General features: G+C 44.5%; 1 protein-coding gene across 32 annotated transcripts in view; it reads left to right on the top strand.

The window, feature by feature from the left end:
- Positions 1 to 18,485, top strand: part of MADD (MAP kinase activating death domain) — a 97,473-nt gene that overhangs the window by 4,637 nt on the left and 74,351 nt on the right. For 31 of the 32 annotated variants that reach the window (XM_075837830.1, XM_075837839.1, XM_075837831.1 and 28 more), the window contains exons 2-3: positions 4,493 to 4,640; positions 5,988 to 6,551. In XM_075837830.1, coding sequence (XP_075693945.1) covers positions 4,579 to 4,640; positions 5,988 to 6,551 — 626 coding nt within the window. In that variant the 5' untranslated portion in view covers positions 4,493 to 4,578. Of the gene's footprint in view, positions 1 to 3,004; positions 3,412 to 4,492; positions 4,641 to 5,987; positions 6,552 to 18,485 lie in introns of those variants that run through there. The other variant, XM_075837828.1, reaches the window with a different exon arrangement.

Below are 18,485 nucleotides of genomic sequence, written 5' to 3'. Positions count from 1 at the left end.
TACGCAAGTTTTCTTTCGTAAGTACATAACAAAAATATGTTTCGGTCAGTCGCCGGGGGAGATTTGCAAATCAAAATGCACCATAATTCTGACTCAAATTGCGCCAAAAAACTGTTGTACATGTTGTTAACCAAATTTATTATGTGTTTTATACATATTTACACCTGTAGACGGTCTTGAAAAGGGGCCATGGCTAAAGTCATATATTGCACTAGATTTATTAATGGAGTGCGCCGTTCTTCAGGCGGAATAATATTGTTGTAAAGCGCGTTAGCCAAGAGGTGACCTAAGGATGGGAAGTGTCTAAGGCCATGTTCACACATTCAGGATTTAGACGCACATTCAGCACCTAAATCCTGAGAGAAACTTCTCTCATTCCGCCGGCAATGCATGTGAATGGGGTATTTTATATTGAATTTATGTGCTCAAAAGTATCCACATGAAATAATGAACGCCATGCAAACGTTACGATCAGCAGCATCATCGTTATTGTTGCTGGGTCCGCGCTGAAAAGGCGCAGATTAGTTCCGTTGAATTGCTTTAGGGCTAATCTGCTTGTGGGTCTGCTGGCCAGAAATAGGAGCGTCGGCTGGGGATTTCTGACGCAGCTTTTCTCTGGCAAAGCCGTGGCGTGTGAACATCCCCTTACATGTCTAGCAAGATGTGCCAAATTTATAATACACCATGTGCCAGTGTGAGTAATTTGGCGCAGTTTCTGCCTGCCTGGTCTAGATTTATCCTGTTACTTAGGGCTCATGCGCTCGACCGTGGTTTTTCGTCAGTGTGCTATACACATTTTTTGCGGATAGCACACTGACCCATTAATTTCTATGGGGCCATGCACACATCCGTGTTCTCTACAAATCTGTTGTTCCGTTCCGCAAATTACGTAACATGTAATATCCCGGTCCATTTTTATGGACCTGTGCCGCCATTCAAGTCTGTGGGTCCACAAGAATAACGGACAGCACACAGAAGCCATTTGTGTGCTGTCAGCATTTTGCGGATACGTTCTAGGAGATGCCCGGGAAATCCGATCACATGACCTTCCTATAGGTGCGGACCGCGAAATACGGATGACGCACGAAAACAATACGGCCGTAATATATATGGAACGGTAGCGAAAGCAACTCTGAGGCATTACGGACTCAAATACAAATGCTAGGATCTGTCGTTTATGGCCCGATCAACAGCAGCGGTCGCATGCATGAGGCCTAAATCTCCCCTGCGCCACTTTTCCCACCACATACATATGTATCGAAAAGGTGTGCTGGGCTTAAGTCGCGACGAGATCAATTAATTTATCAACATGGTATAACCTATTGATAAACAGGATGTGCCTCAGTATTTAATACATTTCCCCCATTGAGCCTTATCATTTTGTCGAACAGATAAATAGGCCTTGTTCCCTATAGCAACCAATCAGCGCTCAGCTTTTGTTGCTTAAACAGCTGTGAGAAAATGAAAGCTGCACCGTGATTGGTTGCTATGGGAAACCTGGCTAGTTCTCTGGTTTAGGCCCAAAAATGGTGTCAAATCTCATGTAAACTTTGCGCCCTGTACCGGACCTTGATTGTCACAGTGCAGCTGCTGCCTTAGAGGCTTTCATATTATTTTTTTCTTTAGTCAATGACCCCACTAACGTCTCCTACCTCGTTGAGGTGCAAGAATCCCAGGACATTAATATAATGTAAAATGTTTGCCTAATTTACGCTTTATGTCAGGAATTGGCACGTTTTAGTCACCACCCACAAGAACCGTGTATCATGACACTTCCACCACTGAGTGAGCCGTGAATAAACATAGAATTTTTTTCTGTTTGTAAATGGAGGGGTGTGTAAGAGGCGGAGGAGGAGGCAGATGGCTTTCTGCGTCCATACTGCGAGTATTGTCATCCCTTGAGTAAAATCTGTCATTCGCCAACAAGGCTTGACTAGAATGAAGAGTTGGCTGTGTGCACAAGCGTGACAGGGATAGCGTGTCACGCAGTCACCAAGATAGATCTGTGTACATATGGTGGGAGGTTTTATTTTTTTTTATTCTTTTAGTTTAGTGTTTATATTGTGAGACCTAGTACGACAGAAGGCGCATTAGAACAGATGCAGGAAATATCGCTTGGAGATATTGCGCAGATTGGCTGCGTTGAGCTGATAATGTGCGAAGTAGGAAAGCGGTAGAAAGGCTGGTGCATTTAGCACGAGAAGGGACATAATACTGTAATCCACCTCGGCTTAGACTGGACGTCTACATGGGATATTCTTGTAGGATCTGCTGAGAATCTGATGTATGCGGGTACACCTGAACTGTCCGTGTTTTTTATCTTTGAGTGGAGACATAGTTCTGATGGGATGGGTTTTCATCTTTTGGGTTCTTTCTTCCACCAAGATAAGCGGCACTAACAATGTTTGGCAGCCACTTTTCTCATACATGGTCAATCGAGCCAACGCCTTGAATTAAGAGCATCTGTTAGATACTTTATGGACAATAGATGAGCTGGTGCTATTGCTGAGTATTTCCTCAAACACCGGGTTACGGCTCTGGTTTTAAATGTGTGTTGTACGGTAATTACTGTGGTACCCCCTAGAGTAACTTTTATAGATGTTCTTATTTTAAAAGGGTATTTTCTGGTGAGGGATTCCCTAAAAAATAGATACACTAAAGGGAAAGTCTGAATTCCCATGGTAGCTGTGCTTGTCATGCATTAAATGGCTACAACCAGCCTCGGCCCTAGAGGTGATCCTAATGCGTGGCCATGTTTTGTGTTGGGGTACATCCGCACACAGCGCAAACTGTGGAATGTACTGCATTCAGTGGATGATGGTAAGTGGCCCCGAGCGCTGAAGTTGGGAAAACTGGGTAAAGGATTCTTATTTAGGTGTTTTTTTTATATTTTTTATAGCGGGTATTGGGGGGGGGGGGGGGGGATCCGGACATTGTCTACCTATCAGAGAGACCCTGACACACAAGTGTTGCAGCCTCTAATTCAGCCCGGCTTCATCTTTATAAATTGGCGTGCGTGCTCCGTGAGTGATGTCTACGTTTCCAGTGCGAGATGTGGAGAGCAATGACTGTATTCAAAGGGACATGACTCCCGCCAGGCTGGGGATGGCTGTGCTGTGAGGGACAGAATTAGAAGCGAAAGCGAAGCAGGGTGAGATATTCCAGAAGAGCAGCAGGGACAGATGACTAATAGGTTATCAACGAGAAGCAGGAAGAGATTGGTCCACAAGTACAAGGATGGCAGCGGCAGAGCTGCGGCTCAGGGACGGATTACTGTGCACAGCGTGAAAAGGAAGCTTCAGCAGGAAAAACAAGGAGAACGAGTGCTGTGCTGATGCAGAAGGGCATACAGTGCCAAGGCAGAGCGAGAGGGAGGCTTATGCGTGGTACCAGGGTCTAATATATGAGGGGGTAAGTGCATATAGCATCCCTGGGTAAGGTGCATGGAGACCGGGTGAATGGTCGTGCTGGGGGCAGGGAGGTGAGGAGAGACAGCTGTGCTGGGAGGTATGGATATGGACAGCAGATGTTTTTTGGAGAAGAGCTTGTTATCCTGAGAGAAGAGGCAGGAAATCAATGAGGGGCGGTTGTGCGTGGTCAGGGGTGCTTGGTTAGAAAGCTCTTTTGCAGGGCAGGTGTGCATGGTGCGGTTTCTATTTTCAATTTCAGGGGTTTGGGATGAGGGGCTTTGCTGTGAAGCCTGCGTGGGTAGTGAGGTAGCTGGGCTGTGGTACAGAAATATGTGGTGAGGTGGCTGCTCAGAGGGGCACTGATGTATGGTAGGGGTCTGCACAGCAAGGGTTCATGTCGAGGGGCTGAACGACTTCGGTAATTAGACGGCTAAGCTTTATGACCGGGATCCTTGGTGAATTTGCTGCGTGGAGGGGCAAGAATGCGTAGGGACAGGACTGCAATGTGTGCCACTGTTGCGGCTGGATTTTAGACCGAGATCTGCAGTGTTGAGGTTTTAGATAGCGATGCATGCAAGATTGCTATACTATGCAACAGGGATGAATGATGAAGTAGGGCAGGGATATGGTGTGTGCCTTATGTGCTCCCATTCAAGGGGTCTGTGTTGTGGGCAGTGATGTAGGGTGAGGTACGGCAAGAATATGGGAGGTGCGTGTGGCTCAGGCATGAGGGGAGTTGGGCAATGAAGTGCATGGTGAGGGGGCTGTGATGTAGATCAGGAATGCTTGGTGAGGTGGTTGATTCTTGGGTCTGGCGTTCGTGAACAGGTGGTTTCGCACAAGTGGCAGAAGATTAGGTAGATATTAATCTGCAGATGACTATGTACTGATCGAATCTGCGCACCAGGATGATTTTACACAGATACAAAAATAGCTTCTCAATATGTGGAGCTTCTCCGAGGAGCAGCGTGCAGGGCGACCTCCAGTATTGTATCCTGTCTGTCATTTGATGTCTAATTGAATGAATATCTTTATATATAAATCTGATGTACTAACGTCATCTTGTGGTTTGTTTTTTTTAGGTCCCTGCTGGTGTTCCCACCTGGTCAGAAATGGTCCAGTAAACAAACTCAGAGTTTGTAAAATGAAATAGTACTACGGTGGCACCATGGGGCAGAAGAAGAAGCAGTGTCCCAGGTTGCTGGACTACCTGGTGATCGTAGGCGCAAGGTGAGATCTCCGTATAACACAAAGCTCCTGTTCAGCTGTCCATTTCCTAAAATAACAGACTATATAGTACATAGAAGCAGAAAACAAACCGTTATACAACGTGATATTCAATTATAATGGTCAGAAATGAGACGTTATGCAACATAATTAGGTTTCCTTTCAGACCGGATCAGTCATCGTGAATTAATATTTCATACATTCACTAGAACATCAAATTACCTTTATGTCCTGTAAGTAGGAGGCGCAGTTAACCATTTTCTCTCCGTATTGATTCGTGTCTTGTGGGAATAGCCGTAGCTTTCCTAATAATAAATAAAATATATTATCTCTCTTGATGTTTGACTAACGGCTTGTTCACACTTGTCTATCCGTTCGGTGTTCCCTTCCAAATATATATATATATATATATATATATATATATATATATATATATATATATAATTTTTTAATTTTTTTTTTTCTTCTAACAAAGACGGAATTATTAGGAAGGAGCAAATAGCAAAGGAAATGTTTTCTGTTTTTCCTTTTGTTGAGATTTTTTAGAAGGGACCATGGGGCGGACTTATGTTCTCACGTGAGGAAGCACTAAAGCCGGGCATAGACTAATTACACTGACAACTGAGGCCTCTGTCTAGTGGCCGGTATAATATTATGCTGGCTCCGAAGTGAACGCTGTTTCATTGCAACTCTGAGGTTATCCGTTTGACTCCAACCTGAGCAGTATCTGCGTGGATTTTGCATGTTCTCCCGGTGTTCCTACGGGTTTCTACGGACTCTGACTTCCCTTTACACGTCCCAAAAACATGATTATATTAACAGGCTACCTATGGAACTTGCTCTATATTGAGTCTCTTGTCTGCTTGAGATGGGTGAATTTAATTGTGTGCACCCTGGCGACACATGGGTCATTTTCTATAGATGAGTTTCTATAGCGAAGACCTGGAGGGAGGGTTCCTGGATGTACCCCACTCTATCCCAGAATGCTTTGCAGGGATCCCTGCTATTCCAATGTTGGGACCTAATGCACAAATACTTCCTTACAGGTCTAATTAATCAAAATATAAGTGCGCTGTAACCGGATAGGCACCCTGTGTATTTATTGCAGAATACTACTGACCTACACTATCATTCGGGAATAATTACGTCTAAACGTTTGATTAAAAAAAATAATTCACTAAACTATTTTAGACTTGCTGATGTAAAATGCTGACTTTACAGCCCCGTTTTCCAGATGTCTACGAATTAAAATTTCTGCCTCTTGTAGTTTTGTGTGCATTTTTTTTTTTTTTTTTGTCTTACAAAATTCTTGAGAACCATCTGTATAAGTTTATTTTCTCTCCTTACCAGGCAGCCAAGCAGTGATAGTGTTGCCCAGACACCTGAACTCCTTCGGCGTTACCCCCTCGAGGACCATCCAGAATTTCCACTGCCTCCCGATGTGGTGTTTTTCTGCCAGCCGGAAGGCTGTCTCAGCGTACGTCAGAAACGGATGAGCTTGCGGGATGATACTTCATTTGTCTTCACGCTCACCGATAAGGACAGTGGAGTCACACGTTACGGGATCTGTGTAAACTTTTACCGCTCCTTTCAAAAACGCCTTCCGAAAGACAAAAGTCGCAAACAACCTAAGCTAGCCCCTGAGAATGGGTCTGAGGGCTCGGATGGAGGCCACCCTTTACAGGCTCAGAGTGCAGAGTCTACACCTGATCTCAATCACTCTCCACGAGGGAAACGTCTGTCTAAAGGAACCCAAAGATCACGTAACAGCACTCTCACGTCTCTTTGTATTATCAGCCACTATCCATTCTTCTCAACTTTCCGGGAATGCCTGTATACTCTCAAGAGGTTGGTTGACTGCTGCAGTGATAGGCTGGTCAGCAAGAAGGCTGGAATATCCAAGGGTGTCCAAAGGTAAGACATTTCTAGTCTTGGCATGTTTTAAAGAATCTTTCCTCCGTGAAATAAAAATCACCACTAAATTTATAAAGTTTTAAGTCAAGTGGTTAAATTGTTTTTCGTTTGTGGAAAAGCTGTGTGACAGACAACACTATGCCTCCTATCACCCTTCTTTCCCATGCAACTTGGAGGTGACACTTAGTAATGTCATTGTTACTTTTTGCCAAATGCATTCTGATCTTCTTTTTACAGAGACCGTGATTACATGTGATAGTGAAGAGATAAAAGGGTAACTAAACTTTTGAAAAAAACTTTTTTTAAACTTTCAGAAAACTTGTGACATGTCAGACGTTTTGATTGGTGGGGTTCCGAGCACTGAGACCCCCCACCGATCACTAAAATCAAGCAGCAGAAGTTCTCTGGTGAGCGCTGAGCCGCTTAGTTTCTGACAGTCTTTCTTCGGACGGCTGAGCGAATGAGGTACGGACTTATAGACTTGCTATTGAGTCCGTACACTGCTCTGTGGAAAGCCAAAACGAAACGGCACAATGCTCATCCGAGTGCTTTTGCCGCTTTGTTTAAACAGACGGTGGGGGTCTCAGTCCTCGGACTCCTACCTATCAAAACTTGCGACATGTCACTATGACATGTCCAAAGTTTTTAAAAAGTTTCGTTACAGCATTATATCGCTTTTCCCTGTTAGAACCTATAGCAATTTTGGTGGGGAAAAACAAAAGCAGCAGCTTTCACGGCTGTGTTTGTGGCCTAAAACCATGATAATGTTCCTAAGTGTTAATGGAGATCTTCTTGTGCTTGTCAAATGCGGACAGAGGGCCAGATCAGATCATAATGGAACAGATGGTGAATCCAGGACAGGCCGCTAGAGCGCCAACCTTGCAGGATTTTAGCAGCTCCGAGAAAAAGGAGGATTAACAGTGATCCTCATAGGAGACAAGGCCTCAGCTGTTTAGGTCTCTGACATTCAAGGCCGTTCCTGATACATATACTTCATACAGAACACGTGAAACTCTAAAATGTATACTCAAAATACAGTATAAAACAACTATAAATGTATTATTTCCCATATTAAACACTAGTTACTCTTATTCTATTAGTCCGTAAAAGGGTATTCTTGTTTCAGAAAGTAAAAAAAAAATTTGGTGTATAATTAACAGATGTTCCTATATACTTTCTGTATCAATTCCTCACGGTTTTCAAGATCTCCGATTGCTGTCATTCAATAGGACTGGTTACCGTATACAGAGAATAATTGTTTGCTCCTCTTCTACCCGTATCAAATTCCAGTGAGTTGTACCTCCTATGGTATATCTGTTTCTGGGAAAGCTGGGTGAGAACTACTATGTCTGTTATGACATTGCTATGTAGTCTTGTCAGATTCCTGGAAAGCAAATATATTGAGTTATATTGCAGTAAACCTCCCAGTGCTTAATCCTAGTGGTATACGATCGTTGGCAGTAGCGGAAGAACCTCTGTAAGTAAAGCTTAAAGGGGTTATTTAGGATGTATTTTTTTTTTATTTTTTATTAGGGACTGGAAAAGAAATAAACCAAAAAAGCAATCCTTGCCCCTGGCAATCCAGTGCTGACGCTCCGGCAGCGCTACGGGTGGTTGTCGTGCACGTAGCATGTGACCGCTACAGCCAATCAAAGGGCTCAGCGGCCATATGTTGTATTTCTGGCATTATGCAATACGATTAGTCACCAGTGAGCCCCGCAGAGCCCTCTGATTGGCTGCAATGATCACGTTCTACGTGCATTTAGACAACCACCGGGAGTACCGCCAAAATGTCAGCGCTGCATCACCGGGGGCAAGGGATAGGTAAGTATTGCTTTTTTGGTTTATAATAATAATTAAAAAAAAAAAAAATTCACATCCCAGATAACCCCTTTTTAAAGGGGTGGGCGCACAAAGTACATTTATCACAGAATGAAGGTCCCAAATCCCCCCTCGCTGCACGACCGCCGTGGGGAGGAGTGTGGATGGAGCGGTTGTCACGCTTGCGCCCTGTCGCTACGTTCAATGTATTTTTGCCCAGATGGATCCAGCCGAGCTATACACCACAAAAGAGGCACAGGCCTGATGATGTAGCTGAAACTCTCCTTTAACAAAACTTCTTTGTAGAACAAAACGGATTTACAACCCTTCACCTACGAAGTCGAAAAAAAAATCCTATTCTGTCCTTGGTAAGCGAGCCGGCAGAGCGTTCCTAGCTTCAGGCCTCGGTTATTACTACATTCATCAGGCAGAATATAGCGCAATGCTGTCCTGTCCGCCCGTCTCATGCACCGTCTTTATTACATTGTACAGAAGGATGTTGTGTTCATCTCCCCTCACCACATAAATGCACCCCCTCCCCCCGCTATAATGTCTTTATGACACTGCGCTCTTATTAAAACATCACCTCCAACTATATTTATCTTCGGGATCGAGCCATTGGCTGTATTGATTTAAGAAATGAAAACATTGCTGGGCCGTAGGTGAGAATGATTCACCCGTAGTTCTGTTTGCTTTGCTCTGTATACTAAGACATTCTGGCCTAGGTTACAATGCCAGTCCTCCCAGTCCAACAAAAATCCCTTTTTAAAAGGACCCCAAATCTAAGGTCCGTCTTATCTCCTATGGATGTTCAGGTAAAGCGGATGTTCATGTTTTACACTCAGCGTTTTTGCTGCGTATTTGTGCGTTTTGTTTTTTTTTCCATTGTGTTTTTAAGCAGTTTTTTTTTTTTTTTTAGTTCAACCAAATGTTACATTAAAGGGGTTTTCCCATAAAGGACATTTATGACTTATTCACAGGATAGGTCATAAATGTCAGATAGATGCGGGTCCCACTTCTGGGACCCGGCACATATCTCTAGAACGGGGTTTAGGGAACCCCGTTCTATCTTTTTGTGCTCTCGCTGCCTCCCGGCCACTCACTGATTACATGGTCGGGAGTAAAGGAAACAGCATAGCTCAGCGAGTTACACTGTTTCCTTTACTCCCGACCATGTAATCAGTAAGTGGCCGGGAGGCAGCGAGAGCACAAAAAGATAGAATGGCGTTTAGGGAACCCGGTTGTAGAGATAGGTGCTGGTCCTGTGGATATGTCATAAATGTCCCTCATGGGAAAACCCCTTTTAAAATCTATAGTGAAGTATCAAATGCACTACACAAGACTGCGTTTTGGTTTGTGGTATCTTTGAGGCATTTTAGTGGTCAGTGGCCTGCGCTTTTTTTTTTTTTTTTCCCCCAAGCGCAGCATGCTCCGGGTATGGCGTTTATCCCACAGGCTTCTCTATAGGACTTGAAAAACAGCAGTAAAAGCATGTACAAAATGATACCAAATGGCAAACGCCACTAAAAACGCCTTAAACGCATGTTACTTTTTAATAACCCTTGTGTTTTTAGAACCAATTTTGTTGCAATTTAAATTGGCAGAAGAATTCGGTGTGTAATGGAGGCCTAAAGGTGTGTTTTTTTTTTTGTTTTTTTTTATTTTTTTTTTTTTTTTAAATATATAATTTAACCTAGCCCTCTTATCCATGAAACTGACAAGTAGCGAATACCCAAGAGTCTGGCTTCAGAAACCCCCAATAACCCGTTCTTACCAGGGAAGCTGCCTCTTTACTTTCCCCTGCAGTATTGCAAATGCTGATTATTCAGATGATTGGTCGACCATTTAATACATTGACGGCCAGGTCCACCAATGTTAGAGCTGGTCTTGGTTAGCGGCTCTGCTCAGACCCCTCTCTATGACGTCTGATTGCCCTAATAGGGTTTACGAAAAGATGGAACAACTCCTTTAATTCTATATGTTAACTGTAGAATGGCGTTCAAATGCAATCTATTTTTCTCTGCTGTCGGCTATATCAGAATGGGGACCCCGTTTGTCCTTCAATGGGATTACAAACAGGAAATCAAAAACCATTGTCTCCCGGCGATCACTGCTTGATTTCCAGAAGCAGAAACATTTACATACAAATGTATGGCTGATATTTGTAGATCTTTGATTTTACTTTTTTAATTATCCCTGTACATCCAGGCTCTTTTCAAGACGTCAATGGCCAGAAATTGGCAAAAGCTATTATAATATTGGTTATACTGATCACGTACACAGGACGGTGTGTAAACCAGGTTTATTGCCAAAGACAGAAATATTGGTCTGATGTGGGAAATACAGATGATGGGTGTTGTATCCTCGGATGTCTATGAAAGTCGTGAAGTCTTTGTCTTTTTTTAAACCTGTTGCATGTGTGAAATTTTGCGAAAATAACTTGGGTGAGACTAATGCATTTGCAAATATTTCTGTTGTGAATCTAAGGCAGCAGCATTTTGGTGGAGGATGCGACCTCTCCATTATCAGAGAACATGTTGTGAAGTCTATTTTATAAATTGGTTCATGCATCAAGGCCTTCCTTTATGAGTCTGAGATTCCAGAAACAGCACCACTCTTGTGCAAAGGCTGTTTATGGTATTGCAGCTTAAGACCATAAAGCTGAGCTGCAATACCAGACACAGCCCTTGGATCCGTGTGGTGCTGTTTCTGTAACTTTTCTCATTTCGGACAACCACTTTAAAATAAAAATTATCTTGAAATATCCAATAAGTTGTCTTCTTGGCCTATTGCAGTGCCTGCTGGGGTTGCCGCAGGCTCTGGATGGTATTTCATTATTCATTATTATGTAGCTGTAGAGACTCGATGATGAGTTGGTCTGGATACTGGAGCCCTCCGGGATCAGTTATCGGCTTTGGAAGCTGCTGTCACGTACACGTGAACCTATCCTTACATGTAATATTATCCTGCGTCCATAGTCGTCAACGGGCAATCATTTTATACACTGCAGTGAATCTTCTACACTTAGAGACTCTCTTTGCAAAGCCTCTGAGACTCTGGCTAATAAACGGGGGGTGCTTAATTGTGTGGACCCCCCTTCTATTACATCTATCTGCCCTATCCGCTTTAATTCTGTAATTCCCTTTACTTAATGCAGTGTGTGCTGGACTATTAGGGTGCCCAAACACGTGAGGATAGTTGGCCGAAACTGCCGATTTTGGCTGGATCGGCTGACTATCGTGTGTGTATGGGCGGGATGAAGGATCGGGCATGTTGGATTTCAGCATACCCGATCCTTTGTTCCTGCATGAGATTAGCTGCTAGTTGGCTACCAATGACTTCTTACCCTCTCCCCATTTGAAAACACATGCATGGGGTAGCCTGGAGGAATAGCTCTCAACCGAAAAAAAAACGTGTAAGGCCCTGTTCACACGGCATAAATTTGCCGCGTTTTACGCGCCGAATAACGTGTCAAAAAAAGTCTTTATTTCCCCATTCAAATCCATAGGAAAGCGAGCAGGTGTACATACAAGGTATTTTATTTTATGCAAGCATGAAAGACGTATCGCGTAAAATTATAAAGCGTCTGGTCAATTCTTTGACGAGTAAAACATGGCAGATTTTCCCACAGTCAATGGAGGTCCTAATTACACTTCAAAAAGCGTGCACAAAACGTGCCAAAAAACATGTGTAAAATGCGTCGCAAAGACCTGTATTTTAAAAAGCACCTCATAAGAACTGCTAGCAAATTAGATGCGTTTACACGTCCGTCTGTTTTTTTTGTTTTTTTTTCAGTGCCGTGTGAACATGCCCTTAGTGTCTGGCCAGTTGTAATCTGCGCCCTGGATGACTCCCGCCATGATTCCTAGTGCAGTTCATTGTTCCAGGACGTCATGTTTTGGGAAGGTGGAAAGTCTTCGTGCCATTAGCCAGTGATGCGGTTAATAAATAAATGGTCTTCATTTCGTACAGATATTTTGCTGGCAGGTGCCCTGTCCTGGGTGTTGCTGATCACATCCCTATAGTCTCCTGTCTGTTATATCCGTCTTTCTGCGCCGTTGGTAGCGAAGATGGATTGCAACTTTCTAATATACTTCTTTTTGTTTTTCAATTCCTCACCGTTTTCAAGATCTCTTTTTGCTGTCTGTGAATGGAGTAAATCCAGAGGCTGAAAACCCATTGCTGCTACACCGGTGCCTGGCTAACATACATCTGTAAGGGAATTGCTTCTTATGCATTTTGAGTTTGAGTTCACTGACCGAAACCAACAAAGTTTGTGATCGGAGAATTTACCGTATGTCAATATAAAACTATCTAAAAAAAAACAAAAAAACTCCTCCTTTATTTACAAGAGCACCAAACATAGCGTTGGAGTAAAATCGCAGTATTAGGCCAAATTCAGACGACTGTAGTCTACGTCCGTGTGACGGCCGTTAAAATAACGTGTTTCAATGGGGCCGTTAACATGGTCGTTTCAACGGAGCATGTGATGGGTCTGTTGAAAAATAGGACGTCCTATTTTCTGCCGTATTCATGGATCTCTCGATAGACTCAAGTCTATGGGGTTCTGTAAAAAAAATGGCGGTTTTTCACGTCTGAGTTTGCACTCGTTTGTGTGAATCTGGCCTTACGATGACAAATGCTCTCCTACGAGAAGTCAGTCGATTGGCGCAAGCATTTAGATTGCGCGTGAGTCGTGCTAGTGTCCTGATTTTAGCACGTCTCGCGGGCAACTAAATGTTGCCGTCGGGACCTCTTCTAAAAATATAGGCAACAATAGAACCCAACCCAACAAGTTAGATGCCAGTGTAAGGCCCTGTTCACAGAGTATTTTGACAAGCTTTTTGGAGCGGAAACCGCTCCGCAAAAACCGTCCGAAAATGCCTCCCATTAATTTAAATGGGGGGGGGGGGGCGGTTTTCTCCCGCGAGCGGTAAAAACGGCTCGCGAAAGAAAGAAGGGACATGCCCTATCTTCTCGCATTTATGCCTCTGACCTCCCATTGACATCAATGGGAGGCAGAGAAAGCGTATTTCACGGAGTTTTTTTTGCCTGTAGCACTCAATGGGCGCGAGCGAAAAACGCAGTGAAAATCGCGGCAAACTACGTGCAGGAAGGACAAAATCTGCCTCAAAATGCCAAATGGAATTTTGAGGCAGAATTTTCCTCCTGCAAAAAACTCTGTGAACGAGGCCTTTAAAGTTTCTAGGGATATTGGCTGCCTGTCTTCAGGGATTTGTTCAGCCCCGACAATCTACCTGTCCTTACATGGGACATATCTTCTAGAATCCTGTATAACCCCTGTCCCTCTGCCGCACACCACACCTCAGAACGTAGTCCCTGTAAAAACACGGCCATTGTGTTCCTGTAATTTACTGCCAGAGCTGCTCATATTTGCATTTCCATGACACTTGTATGACCAGGCTTTGTGTGCACATGTAAACACGTAACAGGGCTGTTCTCAAATCGGAACCACTGGCCCTTGTCTCCGAAGTAAGCCGGACATACAGTGTCTATATCATGTCCTACTGACCGGTTAACATTCTATAATCATCAATAAAGTGTCCCTCTTAATTCTGACAGTCCTAGTGTCCTCTTAAGGGTATGTGCACACACACTAATTACGTCCGTAATTGACCGACGTATTTCGGCCGCAAGTACCGGACCGAACACAGTGCAGGGAGCCGGGCTCCTATCATCATACTTATGTACGATGCTAGGAGTCCCTGCCTCTCTGCAGGACAACTGTCCCGTACTGTAATCATGTTTTCAGTACGGGACAGTTCTCCTGCAGCGAGGCAGGGACTCCTAGCATCGTACATAAGTACGATGCTAGGAGCCTGGCTCCCTGCACTGTGTTCGGTCCGGTACTTGCGGCCGAAATACGTCCGTCAATTACGGACGTAATTAGTGTGTGTGCACATACCCTTACACCGGCAAAAACGGTTTTGTTTTTTTCTTATTAAACATGTCCATAATACTGTGAGCAGTGAGTGCTCCGCTTTTCTGATACAGCGCTCCGCTTTTCCGATACAGCGCTCCAGATCTCATATATTGACCGTGTTAAATGCTAAAATACTTACTGTCTGCAGCCACCACTAGAGGGAGCTTACAGCATCCTGTTAGGCCCCATGCACACGAACCTAAAAAACGCGCGTAATTACGGGCCCATAGACTTCTATTGACCATGGGTACCTTCCCGTTTGCTTCCCATTGATTTCAATGAAATAAATGGCATTCTGCTCCGAAGGGCCTTTTTTTTACAGGTCCGTTTTTCATAGACTCTATAGCTAACGGCTGCTAAAATGGCCATAAATAAAACGCCACGAAAATCGCGAGTGGCTTAAACATCTGAAAATCAGGAGTTGTTTTCCCTTGAAAACCGCTCCGTATTTTCAGACGTTTTTGAGTTTGGGTGTGAACATAGCCTTAGAGGTGATGTTCAATGGAAAGATTCACATTTCGGGGGAAAAACATTTTTTTTTTAAAAGATAAATAAAAGGAAGCGTTGTCTGATGCCATCCGTGTCTATTAAACTGATTGATTCTGTCTGAGAAAATGTGTCTGTGACCTCGCGGAGTGGCAGTGGCTGTATCAGCGTAGCGCTCAGGGCGAGGTGCCCTTTCTTAAGAATATTTCAACCGTAAAATTGACTTCCATGTGATACATTGGTTTCAACTGTGTTTTTATTGAACATTTTTCAAAAATATACATATAACTTAGAGCAGCATGAAGGGCCATGCAATTCACATAGTAAGACAGTAACTTTCAATAGACAGACAAAACATCTGGGAAAAAACACAGGGGTTTAAGGGGGTGAGGGGGGGGGGATAGTCGGAGCTCCACCTACCACCTAATCTTGAGTTCCCTGTATCCAATACTTGTCCCACGGGTCCCACACCACTTTGAACCTGTCCAGTTCATTGTCAATAGAGGCCGTCATATGCTCCATTGTACGTATTTCCCTAATTCTAGTTACTAAGTCGATGTGGGAGGGAGGGGTTGTCTGTCTCCATTTCCACGCTATCAACGTCTTAGCGGCTGTGAGAAAGTGTCGAAAGAGTCGAGCTGGTGATTTCCCCAAAGACCTAGGGGGAACATTTAGGAGGTAATGAAGAGGGTCTAAGGGAATATCCTGCTGCAACACCGCCAATGCCAAGTTCTTAACTTCCAACCAATACTGTTGTACCAGTGAACAGCTCCAGAAAATATGGAACAGATCACCTCTCTGACCTCTACATCGCCAGCAATCCGACGGAATACCCGGATTGAAACTATGCAAAAAGGCAGGGGTATGGTACCAAAACATAAGGATTTTATATTGGTTTTCCTTATATGCAGTGCAGATGGAGGTTTTAGCTGCTTGCGACCAAATAATCTGCCACAATGAGAGCGGGATGGATTTATTCAGTAAGGCCTCCCACTTCAACATGTATCTATGCCCAGGCGGAGGGGAACCCTCCGGGGATAGCAATAATGCATAAATGGCTGAGATAAGCCCCCTAGTGGTGGTAGCATACCGACATAACCTTTCGAAGCTTGTAGGTGCAGTAACCCGCGTGGATCTAAAAGTTTGCTGCATGTAATGTCTAACCTGAAGATAGTGAAAGAACGCAGCGGAGGGAATATTATGATGTTTTTGAAAGTATGAAAACGGGTGAAGCTCTTGCGTGTGGGGATCAACCATATCAGCCAGGTGAAATACCTCAATTCCCGTCCACAATCGGACTATTCGGGAGGTAGTGCCCCCCGGAATAGTGGGAGTGTAGAGTACCGAAGTCAAGGGCGGGCAACCCGATGCCAAATGGAAGCGGTTTTTACAGGTTTCCCACACCTCCCTTTGAAATCTCATGGGACCCAATAAAGATGCAGTCGGCATTACCAGTGGGTCACCCCATAACAGGGAGTTTGGGTGGACCGGGGCCATCCATAGCTTCTCTATTTCGGTCCATTTATTGTACGCCCTTAAAGACACCCAGCTGGGTATGCGACGGAGGTGTGCCGCCCAGTAGTACTTCACCACATCAGGGACCGATAGCCCACCCGCAGATCGACCCGATAATAAAACTGATTTCGGAATTCGATGTCTGCCGGAATGCCATATGAACCTGAGGATAGAAGACTGCATGGCCCGCAATTCCTTCATAGGTACTGCTACCGGCAAAGTCTCAAAGTAGTACAGTAATTTAGGGAGCAAGGTCATTTTGACCGCTGCTATGCGCCCAAAAAATGACATGGGAAGAGGATCCCACCTGGCCATTAGCTGACGTAGCTCTACAAACAGAGAGGGGAAATTAGCCTTGTAAACCGACGTATAGGAGGGAGTGAGTTGAACTCCTAAATAAGTCAGGGAGGTTTCCTTCCAGTTGTAGGTGTAGTTGTGTTTGAGTAGCTGGAGCTCCTGGTGTGGGACATTAAGAGGGAGCGCTTCCGTTTTAGATGTATTAGTTTTATATCCTGACAGCCTCCCATACCTACGGAGAACTGTAGTAAGGTTAGGGAGGGAGGTATGAGGTTTAGTGATAGTCAAGAGGACGTCATCTGCAAACAGGGAAACCTTAAACTCTTTATCTTGTATCTGGACCCCCGCTATATCCCTGGATTTCCGTATTTGAGCTGCTAAAGGTTCTATGCATAGCACAAATAAAAGTGGGGATAGGGGACACCCCTGACGTGTACCATTCCAGATTTGAAACGGAGGGGAGGTGGAGTGTGGGAGTTTAATTGCCGCTGTCGGTTTGGAGTAGAGACCACGCAGTGCTGTCAAATAAGGGCCCGAAATCCCAAATGAATTTAGAGTTTCGAACATAAATGGCCATCCCAAGCGGTCAAACGCCTTCTCTGCATCTAGACTAAGAAGGATCGCCGATTCCTTTTGCTTTTGGAGGGCATCAATGAGGTCAAGGGCCCTTCGTGTGTTGTCTCCTCCTTGCCTAAGAGGCACAAAGCCCACTTGGTCTTTATGAATCAAAGAAGGGAGCCAAACATTGAGTCTATTAGCTAGAAGACGGGTGAAAATTTTTAGATCCGAATTCAGAAGGGCTATGGGTCTGTAATTGGAGCACTCTGCGTGGTCTTTACCCGGTTTAGGGATCAGCGTGATATGAGAATGCAGGAATGTTTGAGGGATGGGAGAACCCTGTAGGAATTCATTAAATAACGAAGCCATCCGTGGAACCAAGGTCTCTGCAAAGGTCTTATAATACCCATATGTAAAGCCATCTGGTCCAGGGGCCTTACCACTAGGGAGGTCCTTCAATATATCAAACAATTCCTCCGCAGAGATCGGGGCATTCAGGGATGAAAGCTCCTCATCTTTCAGTTTAGGGAGAGCACAGGAAGAGAGATATGCTTGCAGCGTTTCCCTCCGACGAGCCGGATCAGGTGGTAAGGTATTTGGCAGGTGGTATAAGGATTTATAATAGTCATGAAAAAGTGTGGCTATCGTGTCTGGGTGATGCTGGAGTATGCCCGCCTTATCCCGAACCGCCTGTGGAGTACGAACAGTCGCCTGATCCCGCAATAGTCTGGCCAGAAGCGAGTGCGCCTTATTACCTTTGTCGTAATATTTCCTTTTTGTGTATAGTAATGACTTTTCTACCCCCTTCATAGCTAAGTCCTTGAGTTGTGCTCTAGCCTCTATCAATTTCCGTAGTGTCGGGACCGCCGGTTTAATCCCCATTTCTCTCTCCAACTTAGTAATTGTCCGATGGAGAGCCACCCGCTTGGCCCGAGAGTCTCTTTTCAATCTAGATCCCATTACTATGCATTGCCCTCTCATCACCGCCTTATGCGCCTCCCAAAGAGTGGATACTGAAGGAACCGATCCCTCATTAAGTGCATAAAATTCCCGCATATGTCCGGCCAGGCTGTCCCTAAGAGAAGGGGACTTAATCAAAGTTTCGTTTAAGCGCCAATGACATACTCTCGTATTTGGTTTCCCTATCTGTAGGGACACAGAAACTGGTGCGTGATCTGACCAAGAGATGGGGTCTATATTCGCCCCCTGGAGCGCACGGAGGGCAGGGACATTACCAAAAAAGTAATCTAAGCGTGTATGAGTGCTGTGCGTATGGGAGAAGAAGGTATAGGACCGATCACCTGGGTGATCCA

The sequence above is a fragment of the Rhinoderma darwinii genome, chromosome 9 (assembly GCF_050947455.1).
Source record: "Rhinoderma darwinii isolate aRhiDar2 chromosome 9, aRhiDar2.hap1, whole genome shotgun sequence".
NCBI lineage: Eukaryota > Metazoa > Chordata > Amphibia > Anura > Rhinodermatidae > Rhinoderma > Rhinoderma darwinii.
Note: the sequence above shows the minus strand (reverse complement) of the source record. Positions and strands in the feature narration are given on the sequence as shown.